The sequence below is a fragment of the Suncus etruscus genome, chromosome 1, assembly GCF_024139225.1.
Source record: "Suncus etruscus isolate mSunEtr1 chromosome 1, mSunEtr1.pri.cur, whole genome shotgun sequence".
Classification (NCBI taxonomy): Eukaryota; Metazoa; Chordata; class Mammalia; order Eulipotyphla; family Soricidae; genus Suncus; species Suncus etruscus.
The window spans coordinates 182,922,897-182,938,156 of NC_064848.1; the positions used below are offsets into that span (position 1 = coordinate 182,922,897).

Sequence of the window (15,260 nt, forward strand, 5' to 3'; positions counted from 1 at the left end):
TCCTCTGCAGTCACGCCATCCTTCAGCTCCTTGTCTGGGCTGCTTCCTCCCAGGCCATTGGCCCGGCTCCCATGTGCTTCTGGGATCAAGTGCAGAAGGGGCCGATGCCAGGATCCCAGGCAGAGTCGGGAAGTGGTAGGAACGCAGAAGCTGCCCACAATTCTGCCACCCAGCTTCATGGGCAGCCTGGGGGATCCCACAGAGAACTGCCGAGCAGGAGAGGCTGTAGTGGGGCCATGAGGAGAGCAGACACTGGACTTAATGTGAAGGTGGAGAATGCTGAGGAGTGAGAGGTAAGGGAAGAAACCCAGGGAAAGTTAAGGACCCACCTCGCCTAGACACAGGAATCAGAAACTCAGTCTTTCTTTTTTTTTTGGGGGGGGGAACACTTGACTGTGCTTGGGGGTTACTCCTGGCTCTGCGCTCAGAAATCACGCCTGGTTCATGGGATGCCAGGGATCCATCCTGTGTCTATCCTCGGTCAGTGGTGTGCAAGGCAAAAACCCTACCACTGTGCTACCACTCCGGCCCAGAAACTCAGTCTTGATCTGAACAGGGCACAGACTGGCTTGTCCCACCCATCCCCTTTAGCCCAAAGGCTGATATGACCCTGTCTTTAGTGAGGGAAAACCCTGGGGACACTCGGTGACACTCAGGAGTTACTTCTGGCTATGTGCTCAGAAATCGCTCCTAGCTTGGGGGATCAACCAGTCTGTCCTAAATTAGCACATGCAAGGCAAATACCCTACCACTTATGCCACTGCTCCAGCCCCTTGAGGGCCAGTCTTGATACACGCAGTTTAAAGGGGTGTGAGAGGGGCTGGAGAGATAGCATGGAAGTAAGGCGTTTGCCTTTCATACAGAAGGACAGCTGTTTGAATCCCGGCATCCCATATGGTCCCCTGTGCCTGCCAGGGGCGATTTCTGAGCTTGGAGCCAGGAGTAACCCCTGAGCACTGCCAGGTGTGACCCCCTCCCAAAAAAAATAACAAAAAATAAATAAATAAAGGAGTGTGAGAGGCTGAGAGGCAGGTCCCTTCCCTTATTTTTCTTATTTATTTATTTTTGTTTTTGGTCACACCCAGCAGTGCTCAGGAGTCACTCCTGGCTCCACGCTCAGAAATTGCTCCTGGCAGGCACGGGGGACCATATGGGATGGTGGGATTTGAACCACCGTCCTTCTGCATGAAAGGCAAATGCCTTACCTCCTCCATGATATCTCTCTGGCCCCACTTGTTTATTTTGGTTTGGTTAGATTTGGGTTTTTATAGGCTACATCCCAAGATAGATATTCAGGTGTTATTCCTGGCTCCTATTACTCCTTGCAGTGCTCAGGGAACCATATGGAGTGCTGGGGATCAAATTTGGGTTTGCTATGTGCAAGACAAACGTTCTCTCACTGTACAATGGCTCCTGCTCCATCCCTCACCTTGAGTTTCTTGCAGTGGACACTTCAGTCACCTTGCCCCTCCCACTTCTTTATATGTGTGCCCATCCCAAGGAGCATAGGCATTAGTGGGCAAAAGGCCTGTTCTGACTACCACCCTTAAGGTCCGGAGTGCTCCAGGGCTCCAGTAGGGCTACCCACCCCACCCCCCACGTCTGGGGATGCTTCTCTGAGCAGAGGATCCAGGTGGCACAGAAGAGCCTCATTCCCAAAAGAGCCAGAGGTCAATAGCTGCTGACCAAGTTCAGATAGTCTCCCTCCCTGCAGGATGGACAAATGGATGCGACCTCCAAGACATACATCTCTGTGTTTTGTTTCCACCCTCCAGGAGACAGAAGCAGCAGCCAGCTGGGCCAGGTTCCAATACAAGCTCTGACTCTCTGTTGTCTCTGTGTCTGTCTTTCTGTGTCTCTGTTTTTCTCTGTCTCTGCTGTCTCTCTGTATCTGTCTGTCTCTGCCTCTTTCTATCTGTCTCTGTCTCTCTCTTCTGTCTGAAACAGGAATGACAACAGTTAATATGTCTTGCACTGCCTAGTCCATGAATGAAGACCAGGTTACATATGGCTTTCTGGATAATTGGAAAAAACTGGAAAGAGACCCGGCCTCTTTGTTCTGAGTAATTGGAGAAAAACACACACAGGAAGCTGGGGGCCCAGCTCAGAAGACAGGCAGGCAAAGGGGGGCAATGGGTGTGAGCAGGAAACACCCACAGCAGTGGCTGAGCAGAACCACAGGACTTTATTCTGAGGGTCCCACACCCAGACACCCCACCACCCCCATCTCTGTCTTCTTCACACTTGGGGGTCCATTGGGTCAGACACTGGAGTACAAGGGAGGTCGTGTGTGGCCTCAGAGATGCAGCCGTGTGCGCACAGAGTTGGAGGCTGAGACAAGGGTGGGAAATGGGGAGAACAGAGGGAAACGGGGTGAGGTCCAGACCCTGAGCTCTAGCCTTTTCCACCCTGCTTCCAACTGAGGGTGCTAGATATGGGTGGGTGCGGCCCACAGCCTGAGCACCTGCCCTCACCTCCACCATCACCCAGCACTGCCCCCCCCAGACACCCAAGGATCTGGCCTGCCAAGACCCACCTTAGTGCTGGTCCAGAATGAGGGGCACTTGCGCCAGGTCCACACGGGGTGGCTGCCGCTCGCCCGTGCGCACATTAAACATGGGTAGCGTGGACAGCGGCCGTGGCACCTCACGGCTGACCGCCATCTGCCGCAGCTCTTCCGTGTTCCCGCGGATGGTGCAGTGGTGGAACATCTGCAGGCTGAGGGTACAGGTGGGCATGCGTCAGCCCCTAACCCCATCCCACCTGGCCCAGCCTCTGGAGTCACCTGGCAGGTGGATCAGGGGAGACGGGAAAGTCTTTGGGGCTGGCTCGGGACAATCCAGATCACCCGTCTGAGTGCCCTGTACTTTGCTCACTGTACAGAGGAGATAATTATAGCAGCTCGGAGGGGCTGGAGGGATTTAGGGGCAGAGGTGCTGGGTATGTGGGCATGGCTGGCATACAGCGAGAGACCCAGACACTGAACTCCATGGGGGAGATTTATTTCCAATCTTGGTTGAGTTTAGATCCTGCTCTGATGTGCTGACAGTCCCTCCCCCCCCACCCCATTACTTCCTATCCTCAACCCCCCTCATGTGTTCTTTCCCCTCTGCTTCCCCCCTTCCTAGCTTTGGTCTGAGCAGTTCCTGGACACCCTCTCTGTGTCCTATCAGGCCTCTAATCTCTTAGCCACCCCCAGACCTGCCATCTCCTCCATCTGAACAGCTCGCCCTTCACTGGACCCCCACAGCAGTAACTAACACCAGTCTGGAACTTTCTAGCTTTTTATTGGAGGGGCACACTCGGCAGTCCTCAGGGCTTACTCCTAGCTCTACACTCAGGGTTCATTCCTGGTGGTGCTGTGAGGACCAAATGGGATGCTGAGGCTCGAACCCAGTTCAGCCATGTACAAGGCAGATGCCCTACCTGATGTGCTATTACTCCAGCCCCACGATCTAGACTTTAGCTTTGGGCTCCTGGAAGTGGTCCATGTCACACCAACGGTCCTTTCTTTCCACCACTAGCTCCCATGACCTCAGAAAGCTCCTCCTTCCTTTTAGGGGTCACCCCTAAGCTGGCTTCCTGCTGGCCAGAGGCACTATAGCTCCCACTGAGACAGCACAGTGGGCAAAGGCAGAGGACTTGCTTTGTGTTTGGCTCTGCCTTTCTTGGTGCCTGGGCTATATGTCCTCGGACAAGTGACTTAGCCTCTCTGATCCACTCTCTCCTTTACTAGTGGGAATCCGATGCGCTAAGACAGGAATGACACTTTGCATGCCTCCAGCTCAGCATGCTCCAAGCACAAAGACCTTGAGATGCTGTTATCATCATTAGGGTGACTTAATTACTACACCAGGTCCAGCTATCAACTCTGGCCACAATGAAAGATTCTTTCCAAGCCATTTTACCGATCCACCCCCCTTCACAAGCTTAGCCTGGAGTTATCTCCCCCAGACAACTTAGAGGCCCAGAGACCCAGAAGCACCAGGGTCATTTCATCACAATAAAACCTGGGGCGGGGCTAGGGATGAGCGGGAAGGGACCTTGGGGTGTATGTATCAGGCCCCCTGTCCTGCCTGACCTGCAAGGTTGGGAGAGTGGGGTCACCCTGCCAGTGGGGAAAGCCAAGGCAAGGTCTTTCTTACTCTGGAATTTACAGAGCAGGGTTACCCAAATGTAGCTTAGGGAAGGGAAGACTGAGAGGAAGCCCAGCAGGGTGTGGAGGTGACAGGGTTCAAGCTGGCAGAGTGGAGGGACTGCCTCTCTGTGGGGAAGGGGTTAGCAGGCAGACAGTGAGCATAGCCCTGCCCCAGCCCCACATCTGGGTCTCATTACTCTGGCACACACACAGGTGGGAAAATGTTCTGGGACTGTTTTTCCAGAGCAGAATCAAAAGCCAGACCTGCGGTGCCTCTGCCCACTCCCACCCCCGTCTTCCACATCAGCACTTGGATGAAGGAAAAGGCAGGGCTCCTAAACACATGCACACACCAGCATGGCCCAAGACCTTATTTCCAGCCATCCTACCACCAACGTAGCCCCTGTGGATGAGCCTCAACTTTTCTGGCCAGTAAAATTGGGAACTAAAGGGTGAACACAGAAATTAAGATATTTGCCTTGCATCCCCCCACCAACCTCACTTCAAATCCTTGGCTTTACATATGGTTCCCTGTTGTATATGAAAATATTTCCATAAGATTATCCTTTGCCTGTTGTCCCACCTTGACCCTCCAGGTGGGGGCGCTGTTGAGAGCCAAATAAATAGCTTAGGTTCCTGGCGTTGGGGGGTCCTTTTGCCAGAGTTGGCTGGCTGGCTCCAGGTGTTTAGAAACTAGCAGCAGGCTAGTTCCAACCGTTTAACCCTTAACCCTCCTGTCCATGTGGATTATTTGCTGCGGATAAATATTACCAAGATCACCCCCCAAAGAGGACAAGAGGATGGGAACCAATTTCTCATTCTGGGAGCTCTTTGCGAATACTCAAACAATCAAAAAAGGTGTAAATGGGACCCAACAACAACAACAACAACAAGAAAAATGGGACCCAACAGTGAACAGCCAGTGGCCGAATCACAATGGGTAGCTCATTTGAAAAATGGTAGATATCGAACAAAAAATAATAAATTGGTTTTTGTAGAAAGAAATCAACATAAGGGGCTGGAGAGATAGCATGGAGGTAAAGCGTTTGCCTTTCATGCAAGAGGTCATCGGTTCGAATCCCAGCATCCCATATGGTCCCCTGTGCCTGCCAGGAGCAATTTCTGAGCATGGAGCCAGGAGTAACCCCTGAGCACTGCCGGGTGTGACCCAAAAACCACAAAAAAAAAAAAAAAAAAAAAAAAAATCAACATAAATTCCAAACCCACAGGGCTGTGCCACATGTGGTTAATTGGATATTGATTCAACATTGAAGGCAGCCTGACCCCAGCAGCCTCCAAAAGGACCCATGGGAACTGGGCATGGGGTCAGCTCTGACTGGGGAGAACACTTATGGAGGCTGGAGGAGCTTGGCCCCTTCTGGCAGTGCCACAATGTCTGAAGAATTAAATCCTTCATGTAAAATAGACTAATGAACTCATGGGCCCAGAATAACAATCAGTATAACAGGTAGAGGGCACTTGCCTTAAAAAAACACCACCTATCTCTCCACATCCCCTTCAGCACGGATTGTTCTTGTTCTTTGTGATATGTGCCAGTCTCTGTGGTGGGAGATGATACCTCATTGTTGTTTTGATTTGCATCTCCCTGATGATTAGTGATGTGGAGCATTTCTTCATGTGTTCTTTTGGCCATTTGTATTTTTTCTTCCACAAAGTGTCTGTTCATTTCTTCTCCCCATTTTTTATGGGATTATATTTTATTTCTTGTAAAGTTCTGTCAGTGCCTTGTATATTTTGGATATTAGCCCCTTATCTGATGGGTATTGGGTGAATAATAACTCCCATTCAGTGGGTGGCTCTTGTATCCTAGGCTTTATTTCCTTTGAGGTGCATGGTCCCCAAAGCCTGCCAGGAGTGATTTCTGAGCGCAGAGCAGGAGTAAGCCCTGAACGCCACCAGGTGTGCCCCAAAAACAAAACAACAACAAAAAACACCGCCTACCCAGCATCAATTCCCGGCATACCATCTGGTCTCCTGAGCACCACCAGGAGTGATCTCTGAGCACAGTCAGGAGTAACCCCTGAGCACCACTGAGTATGGCCCAAAAAGCAAAACAAATAAATCAATAAATTTAAATAGAGGAAAATCTGTCATTTGCTTTACCTCGTCCATGCTAGAGCCATTCAACTCCAGCATGTGACTTCTCTTCCTTTACTCTATGGCAATGTTAGTATTCTAGAATATTCCAAAGTAAAAATCGCATAAATGGTGGGGAGAACATGGCATAAAGCTAAGGGGCCATCTGTTAGAATATGATCCACAGGAAAGAGTTGAAAGAGGACCAGGGCTGGGGCCCGGAGAGATAGCACAGCGCTGTTTGCCTTGCAAGCAGCCGATCCAGGACCTAAGGTGGTTGGTTCGAATCCCCGTGTCCCATATGGTCCCCCGTGCCTGCCAAGAGCTATTTCTGAGCAGACAGCCAGGAGTAACCCCTGAGCATCGCCAGGTGTGGCCCAAAAACCAAAAAAAAAAAAAAAAAAAAAAAAGAGGACCAGGGCTGGAAAATGGTTGAGAAATACAACAGGGAGAGACTGTCTTGCTGGGAACCCCTCCCCACATAGATCCCGTCAATAAAATTATGTGCTTCACACATATAAAAAGAAGAAAAAGTTGACCCAGGAAGTAAACCCATGTGGATCATTCAATGAGTTAAGTATGAGCACTGCTCATTATGCAGATTCAAGAAGCCGATGACTCAGGATTACAAGGGTGGGCGTAAATCTGATTCTAAAACTGGGTGTTCCTCAGCACAATAGATTAAAATGATGGGGTTTGAATGTTTGATCTGCTGCTGGGATCTCTCAGCACCCTAAAATCAGTCATTATGCATGTGTATGTACATACTGTCCCCCACTGGACCCATGAGACCTCACCTCCTAGGCCAGCAGCTTGCCCTGCTGCCTGCCTACCTGCCCTCCCAGGAGGTAACAATGGGGCCACTGTGACCCCCACAAGATTCTGGTGGCCTCACAATGTGGCCCTGAGGTCACCACAGGGATAACTTCACCGCCCCCTGCCCTCCTGGCACAAATCTGCTGGGACCAGCCGTGGACGATCATCCTTGGTCCTCCTTCTGGCCACCCAGGGCAAGGCTGGGACCCGAGCCCCAAAGCCCTGCGAGAGAGCCTCTGTGGGAAGCAGACACAGGACACGCCTCAGCCACCAAAAACGAGCCATCGGACAGGCCTGCCCAGTCGCCATCCTGGAGGCCCTCGTGCCCAATTCCCTGGAGCCACCCCAGGAAGAGATGCAGGACACTTCGATACCATCTCCCTCGGGGCCCTTGGCTGCCACCACTGGGGAAGGCTCAGGCCGGCAGGCCGGGACATCAGGGAGCAACAGAAGTGAGACTGGGAACCCCAAGACCTACCGGATGCCCACCCTTTCCAAGGTGATTCTCAGAATCCTGGAGGACAGGGGCATACACAACCGAGTCTCCCTGACCACCCTGAAGAAGGCTGTGGCTGTCGCAGGCTACAACATGACCCGAAACGCCTGGCGCTTCAAGATGGTGGTCAAGAGGCTGGTGGAGAAGGGCATGCTCAGGCAGGTGACCGGCAAGGGGTCCTCTGGCTCCTTCTGCGTGGGCAGAAAGTATAACTCCAAATTGAGGCGCAAAGGTAAGAAGCAGAGGCGCCACCGAAAGTCATCTCAGCGGTCCGGACAGCGCCAGTCAAGAAAGGCCAAAATGCAAGTGGGCTCCAAACAGGGCCTGAAGCGTGTTGCCAAGGGAGCTCGCGGCGTGGCCAGATGCTGCAGCTGTGGCCACTAAGGAGCAGCTCCCATGATGGGCCGTGCAGTGCTGGCCAGCCCGCAGGAGGCTCAGCACAGCTAAATAAATAAAAGGAGCCTTGCTTCTTTAACACCTGTCTTCTGGCATCTCTGGGGCTCCAGGGAGCGACAGTGGTGGGGGTCTGGGAAGCTCAAAGGAAGGAGTCAGGCTCAGAGCCAGCCTGAGAGACTGGAGACACGTGAGGTCCCCCCCAAGATTGGAACTGGTAAAGCTACTAGACATTAGACACGTGAGTCTTAAAGGTGGAAAAAAGGAAGGTTGAAAAAGGGCACAGGGATAGGACACAGGATGCTGGGTGTGTGTAAATTGTGTGTGCTGGTATGTATGTTGCCTGCGTATATATGCACGTATGCGTGCTTTGGTACATGTAGGTGTGGATGTGTGTTTATATGGTATGAGTACATGTGTGTCCATGACATGTGGGCATGAACATGTATCTCTTGCATGTGTGTGCTTGTGCACATGCCTGTGTGAACATGTGTGCGGTCTTGTGTGTGCTTTTGTTCGCAAGCCTCTCAGGTTCACTTCCCAAACCTTTTCCCCAGGGAGGCTGAAAATCCCTGAGGTCTGGCTAGGTCCTGTATCCTGTGCCATCTGCTTTAGCTTCACCAGGGATCCCTGTATTGAGGTGATTAGAATCAGAAACTGGAGCTGGAGGGGCCAGAGAGATAGCATGATGGTAGGGCATTTGCCTTGATTGCAGAAGGATGGTGGTTTGAATCCCAGCATCCCATATGGTCCCCTGAGCCTCCCAGGAGTAATTCCTAGGTGAGCCCTGCCAGGTATGAGCCAGAAAGCAAAACAAACAGAAAAGGAAAAAGACTAAGAGGCGAGGGTGTCCTTCATCCTAGCATAATCTGGTCGGGCTCAGCTCCTATTAAGGCTGAGGGTTTTGTGTGACAATGTGGGGGACAGTCTTCCACCCTAGCCCCCACTCTCCCCTACTCACTCAGAGGTAGCCAGGTCTCTCTTGCGCCTGTGGAGGAATGAAGGAAAGGGAAGATATTATCTCCGGCCCTTTCCAGTGACAGGCCAGGTAGACTCCCCACTCCTGTTCTGTGGGCCCCATTCTTGTTTTTTTTGGGGGGTCACACTTGGCTGCACTCAGGGGTTACTCCTGGCTTTGTGCTCAAGAATCACTCTTGGCTCGGACCATATAGGATGCTGGGAATGAAACCGTTTCATCCCAGGTTGGCTGCGTGCAAGGCAAATGCCTTGCAGCTGTGCTCCAGCCCCTACAGGCCCCCTTCTTGTGAGTTCCCAGACAGCAGCAGAAAGAGCAGCAAGAACAGATTGAGGTAAGCTGTACAAACACTCACCGGCCCTCCCGCCGGCAGCACATGACGTAGGCCAGGAGTGCTGCCAGTAGCACGGCCACCAGCAGAGGCACCAGGAGTGTGACCAACGCATCGGTCAGGAAGTCGCGGTCCGGGGCCTCGGTGGGTGGGCAGAAGAATGGGTCTTGCTCCAGGATGCCATCCCCAGGTGTGGCCACCTCGTCGGCAGGTTCTGGCACAGACTTGTCCACCTGCTCAGAGAGCCCAGGGCTGACCCCAGAATAGCCAGCCACCACAGAGACTCTAGTGGGCAGTGGCTCCTCCTGCTGGCCCCTTCCAACTCTTATGACTCAACCCAAGAGAAAGGTTCTAGGGACAGCATGGCTGCAATGGTGAGGGTATGACACTTGTATGCGGCTGCTCGGGTTAATTAATTATTTTTTATTTTAGTTTGGTTTTTCGGTCACACCCGGAGGCACTCAGGGATCAGTTCTGACACTACACTCAGAAATCACTCCTGGCAGACTCAGGGATCATAAGGGATGCCAGAAATCAAACTCAAGTCCACCCCAGGTTGACTACATGCAAGGCAAAGACTCTGCTGCTGTGCTATCTCTCCAGTCCCTGTTGCTTGGGTTCAAATCCTGACTCAGGCCTGGGTTGTGCAAGGCTGATATTCTGGGTGCCTCAATTTCCCCATCTGCCCAGTTGGGATACTGACAGCAATTGCCAGTCTCCTATGGACTCATGAACAATAAGCATGTTGGTTTAATTCTGGGCACAGCCAGGAAGAACCTAACTGGAGAAAAGGGGATGGTTCCCAAGCCCTGGGGCCCTTGGCCAACATAGAGGAGCAAAATCCAACTGGGACTCCCAGCTGGGGTTCAGCAACTCAATACTACAAAGAGCAGTAGTGAGAGACCTTAGTTCATATAACATGGGAGTGTCAAGGACAACGACTGCAAATAATTCAACCACGTGCTCCTTAGCAAGTGGAATCGTGATGACACTCTAGGAGGCAGACGGCTGTCACCAAGGCTCTCAGTGGGGGAAGGTGGTGGGCGATGGGAATAATTGTTGGAGTTATTGGGACAGGCACATCTTAGCTGGGCGGAGGGACTGGGACTAGGCTAGTCCTTGATAAGACCGTGGGCTCTGCTGCCCTCTCGTGGGAGAAGATGGAACTTTTCAATATGTGTGTGTACACGGGGGGGGGGGGGGTGGTGTGAGAGACAGAGACAAAGACAGCAAATAGTTCAAGACAGGGCCAGAGAGATAGCATGGAGGTAGGGCATTTGCCTTGCATGCAGAAGGACGGTGATTCGAATCCTGGCATCCCATATGGTCCCCCATGCCTACCAGGAGTAATTTCTGAGTGTAGAGCCAGGAGTAACCCCTGAGCGCTGCCAGATATGACCCCCCCAAAAATTAAAGACAGACACGAGGACTAAGTGACACTGGAGGGGACAGAAGTGCGGAAGGAGAGGAGATGGAACAGGCACAATGTGATCTCCCCCCCCCCCCAGCCCAGGATTCCTCCTCACCAGGGACACATTGCACCAGTCCACGCGGAAGTGCGGTGCCAAGGTGTCGTAGCAGGATAGAAGTGGAGGCTGGCCCTGGGCACAGCGGGCATGGCTGTCGGGAGATGCCACCATCTTCAGACAGGTGGAGAAGGGGGAGGTCGAGCCCACCTTGATGTACACCCTAAACACAGAAAGGGCTGTCAGCAAAATATCACTGCGTGCTAGAATTACAGGGTCTCCTTAGGGTCTGGTGCTGTGGTAAAAGTCCTCAAGGCACCTAGTCCTCTGGGGTGGGGATTCCAACTTTCCTGGGATGCTTCTGGGAACCACTAGGAAGTGCCAAGTTCAGGGTCACTATAGTTTGGATTCCTGAGCAGAAAAAAGACAATGAAGAAGTAGCCAAAAACATTTGAGTCCTATGAGGCTGCAGAGATAGCACAGCAGTAGGCCATTTGCCTTACACTCAGCCCACCCAGGACTGACATTGGTTCAAATCCCAGCATCCCATATGGTCTCCCAAGCCAGCCGTGAGTGATTTCTGAGTGCAGAGCCAGGAGTAACCCCTGAGTGCTGCCAGGTGTGACCCATAAATGAACAAACAAAAAATAAGAGTCCTGTGAGGCTGGGGGGGTGGTGCAGATAGGTATGGAGACCAGGGAACAGATAAGCAAATCTATTTGGAGCCTAGGGAGACCCTATCCATAGCTACCACCTAGACCCAAAACAAATTGCTGCCTCTTTCAAAAAGTCCTCCTGGGTTTCACACTTACCCTTCCTTTCGGCCCTCAATGGGAAGAGGCACACGTCCTCCACGATCCAAGGCAGAGGTGATGTTAATCAGCTGCAGCTCCCCAGGCTGCCAGAGTCCCCCCAAGGCTGTGAGGAAGCGACTGGCAGGCATGGAGGGCAGCACTTCCTCCACATCATGGCTGCGTACCAGGAACTCAGCCTGGTAGGGGAGCAGAGGGCCTGGAGGGGGGGGGGGTAAGGAGCACCTCAGGTTCACCCAGGAGCCACCGCAAGGCTCTGAGAGCCCAGTGCCTCCTCACACCCCTCAAACCCGTCTCCTCACTATCATCCCACACCTCAAGGGCTCACACACACTCACCAGGATCTGCCTGAGATTCACTCAACCGAGCCACACAAATGCAGTTGCAAGTCTCTATTCACCCCTTTTATGCCCTTTTACACAGAGGAGGAGCCCCCAAGACTGGCATTGGTAGGGAGTAGGGGGGCTGGACTGGAGGTACCTTCTGGGTCCTCAATCAGTAGCTCCAGCCTCTGGCGGGTGGTGTCAAAGCTGTCCCGATTGTAGGCCGTGATCTAGGGGGTATGACGAGAAATGGGGTGCCACAGAATCTGGTAAGGAAGGACTGGGTCCTGCCCAGAGGCTATAAATTACATCCTTGAGCTACACCCTCTCACGTGAAAGTTTGTTATTTTGCTTTTGTTTTTGGCCACACCTGGTGGCGCTCAAGGGTTACTCCTGGTTCTGTGCTCAGAAATCGATTCTGGCAGGCTCGGGGGACTATATAGGATGCCAGGGATCGAACCCGGGTCCACCCTGGATCAGTAGTGTGCAAAGCAAATGCCCTACCACTATGCTATCACTCCAGCCACTCACATGAACTTTTGATGAGCCCCAACCCAGCAGCCACAGAGCCTATGGTGGGGGCAGGGGGTCCCTGCTGGTACCTCGATGACCTGGCGGCCCCGATCCTCCCGGGTGGCAGCACCATAGAGGAAGCCGGGGTGATATGGGCTGCGCTGGGTATAGCGAAGCCACCGAGGCAGGTCTGGGTGCCCCTGGAGGTGAGCGTGGTAGGTGACAGGGACGCCTAGTGGAAGAGGGGGGAGATCAGAAGACAGGGGGCACCTCCTCCCTCAACCTACCCACCCTAAGACCCTTCTCCCCGGGACAAGGGACCCTCAGGCCTCTCACCATGCTCAGGAAGGTGCAGGAAGGTGTCGGGGTTCAAGGTGTGTACAAAGATTCGGCCCACTAACACTTGTAAGCTGGTCTGCTGCGGCTCTGTGTGTCCCAGGCCTGCCAGGAGACCTGTGAGGACCCCAGGGCCCCCACATGCTCAGCCTCAGTCCTTGGACAGAGCTGAGCTCCCTCATCCCATCCCTGGGAGAATATAAGAGGAGAGAGCCTTTCCCAGTTCCAAGAAAGGATGGTGGGGGACCCCAACTGTGTCATTCATTGGAGCCACACCCAGCAATGCTCAGGGAATCCCTCAGTCTCTGTGCTCAGGAGACCATATCTGGTGCCAGGAATAGAACTAGAGTCAGTTACATGCAAGGCAAGTAATTTACTCACTGAACCTATATGTCATTCACTTTAATAGGTGACAAGACACAGAAATGTTGGCTTCATTGAATTTGTGGGAGCCTCTTTGTTTTGGGGCCCTGTTGGGGGTCACAGTGGGCAGGTATTGATGTTGGCTAGGAAATTGTGCATGTCTTTGTGTATGCGTGTGCATATGTGTATGTATATGTGTGAGGGGGGGATAAAGAGAGAGAAGAAAAATTCAACAGACGTAGGCAGGGTGGAACCTAGTGAGGAGAGGAAGGAAACTGGGGACACTGATGGTGAGAAATATGCACTGGCAAAGGGTATTGTACATTGTATGACTGAAACTCAACCACGAACAACTGTGTATTTCATAGTGATTCAATTAAATTGGGGGGGATGGGCCATAGCCAGTGGTGCTTAGGAGTTACTCTTGGGTCTGTGCTCAGAAATCACTCCTTGCAGGCTCTGGGGACCATATGGGATGCTGGGTATTGAACCTGGGTCCACCCTGGGCCAGCTGCGTACGAAGCAAAGGCCTTACATGCTGTGCTATCGATCCAGTCCTCAATTAAATAATGAAAGAAGAAAAGAAAGAGGGCCGGAGAGATAGCATGGAGGTAGAGTATTTGCCTTGCATGCAGAAGGATGGTGGTTCAAATCTCAGCATCCCATATGGTCCCCCCAAGCCTGCCGGAGTGATTTCTGAGCACAAGGCAGGAGTAACCCCTGAGTGCTGCTGGATGTGACCAAAAACCAAAAAAAAAAATGGGGCCGGAGAGATAGCACAGTGGTGTTTGCCTTGCAAGCAGAAGATCCAGGACCTAAGGTGGTTGGTTCAAATCCCGGTGTCTCATATGGTCCCCCGTGCCTGCCAGGAGCTATTTCTGAGCAGATAGCCAGGAAGAAAAGAAAAGAAAAGAAAAAGAGCCCTGAGGCTGGGTATGCCAAGAACAAATTCTTTTTTCTTTTTTTCAAATGGGGCCACCACAGCAGAAAGAAAGAACAGTGGGTGAGGCATTTGGCACACAACTGAGTGTGGCTCCAACAAATAAAACAACCAGTTATGCTATAGAGGGGGAGACTCAGGGGTAGGGATACAGAGTCCCAAGAGAATGGAGAGGAAGAAGAGTCCCTTTTTCTGCCTCCCCAATTCACAGAGGAACAGACCCACTCTAGCAGCCAATAGGAGCTGAGTAAAAAGGATCCTGTGCCCATCAGGGCTCCACAGTCCCTCCCAGGGCCAAATTTAGCCTGGGCCTAGCAAACTTCCAGGCACCAGCCCATTAAAGGGCCCAGGGTCTGGCCTGTCTGCTCTCCTGGGCACCCCAGCTCTCGGATCCCAGCTCTAGATTCTGGACCCCTGCGTGTCAGCTTCAGTGCCCATGTACCCCAGCTCCTTCTGACTCCCTCCACTCCCACACCCTTCCCCAGCAGCGTGCCTCCTTTCATCTCATCCATCACCCCTGAGCCTCACTCAGCACGGAGTCTCCCAGGAAGTGAACCCAACTTACCCAAAAGAGGAAAGCAGAGGAGCACAGCGGCCATGGTGGAGGCCTGGGGTGAGTGACAGGGACAGGAGGAGGGGAGGGAGGACCAGAATCTCCGGTGGACACGCCCATGTGACAAGGTCCCTCCAATCACCCCCTGCCGGGCTAGAGTGGGTTTGTTAACTCTGTGGTTTTCATTCTTCGGTCCTTGACCCATGGCCAGGGAGAAGACCACGGCCCTGACTCCTGATGGCTTCATTGCCCTGAGTCCCTCACCTCCCCTTGAGGCCTGCTCTGCACCCCAACTGATATACCTGTTTATAGTCATGAACCTTCCTTTGCCTGGAGCCTTGACCCCACTTGACCTTGTCATCTCTCTCCAGACCAGGCCCAAGGCCAATCGCTGAAAATCCCTGGCCTCACCCCTCTCCCAGGACAAGTGGGGGTTCCTTGGGCCTGCTGCGTAACAGCAAGCCTAGAATCTGAGTCCAGTAGCCTGGATATGAGCGCCCCCTGGTGGTCTGGGCAGCACCTGCGACATGCTAGAGGTCAGTGAGGACGTCACTCAGGGGTACCCAGGGAATGGGGAACCCAGGGTGTCCCTGAGGGCTGTCTGTAGCGGGTGGGGGTGTATGTGAGGGAAGGGCTTCTAAGATTGGGGTATGGGTTTTCAGAGATCTCAGCTCTGAGGCTGGAGAAGTAGTACAAAAGGTAGAGCA

The 15,260-nt window shown here is 52.8% G+C and overlaps 1 protein-coding gene across 1 annotated transcript; it reads right to left on the bottom strand.

Moving 5' to 3' along the window:
* Nucleotides 1-2,537: 2,537 nt before the first annotated feature.
* On the bottom strand, nt 2,538-14,622 carry SGCA (sarcoglycan alpha). Its single transcript, XM_049782004.1, has 9 exons — nt 14,566-14,622; nt 12,698-12,814; nt 12,451-12,593; nt 12,006-12,078; nt 11,526-11,724; nt 10,774-10,936; nt 9,272-9,480; nt 8,902-8,928; nt 2,538-2,718 (listed from the first exon to the last, which is right to left on the bottom strand). Exons 1-9 carry the CDS (start codon nt 14,597-14,599, stop codon nt 2,538-2,540), a joined length of 1,146 nt encoding a protein of 381 aa, XP_049637961.1. The 5' UTR covers nt 14,600-14,622.
* Between the last annotated feature and the right edge of the window lie 638 nt (nt 14,623-15,260).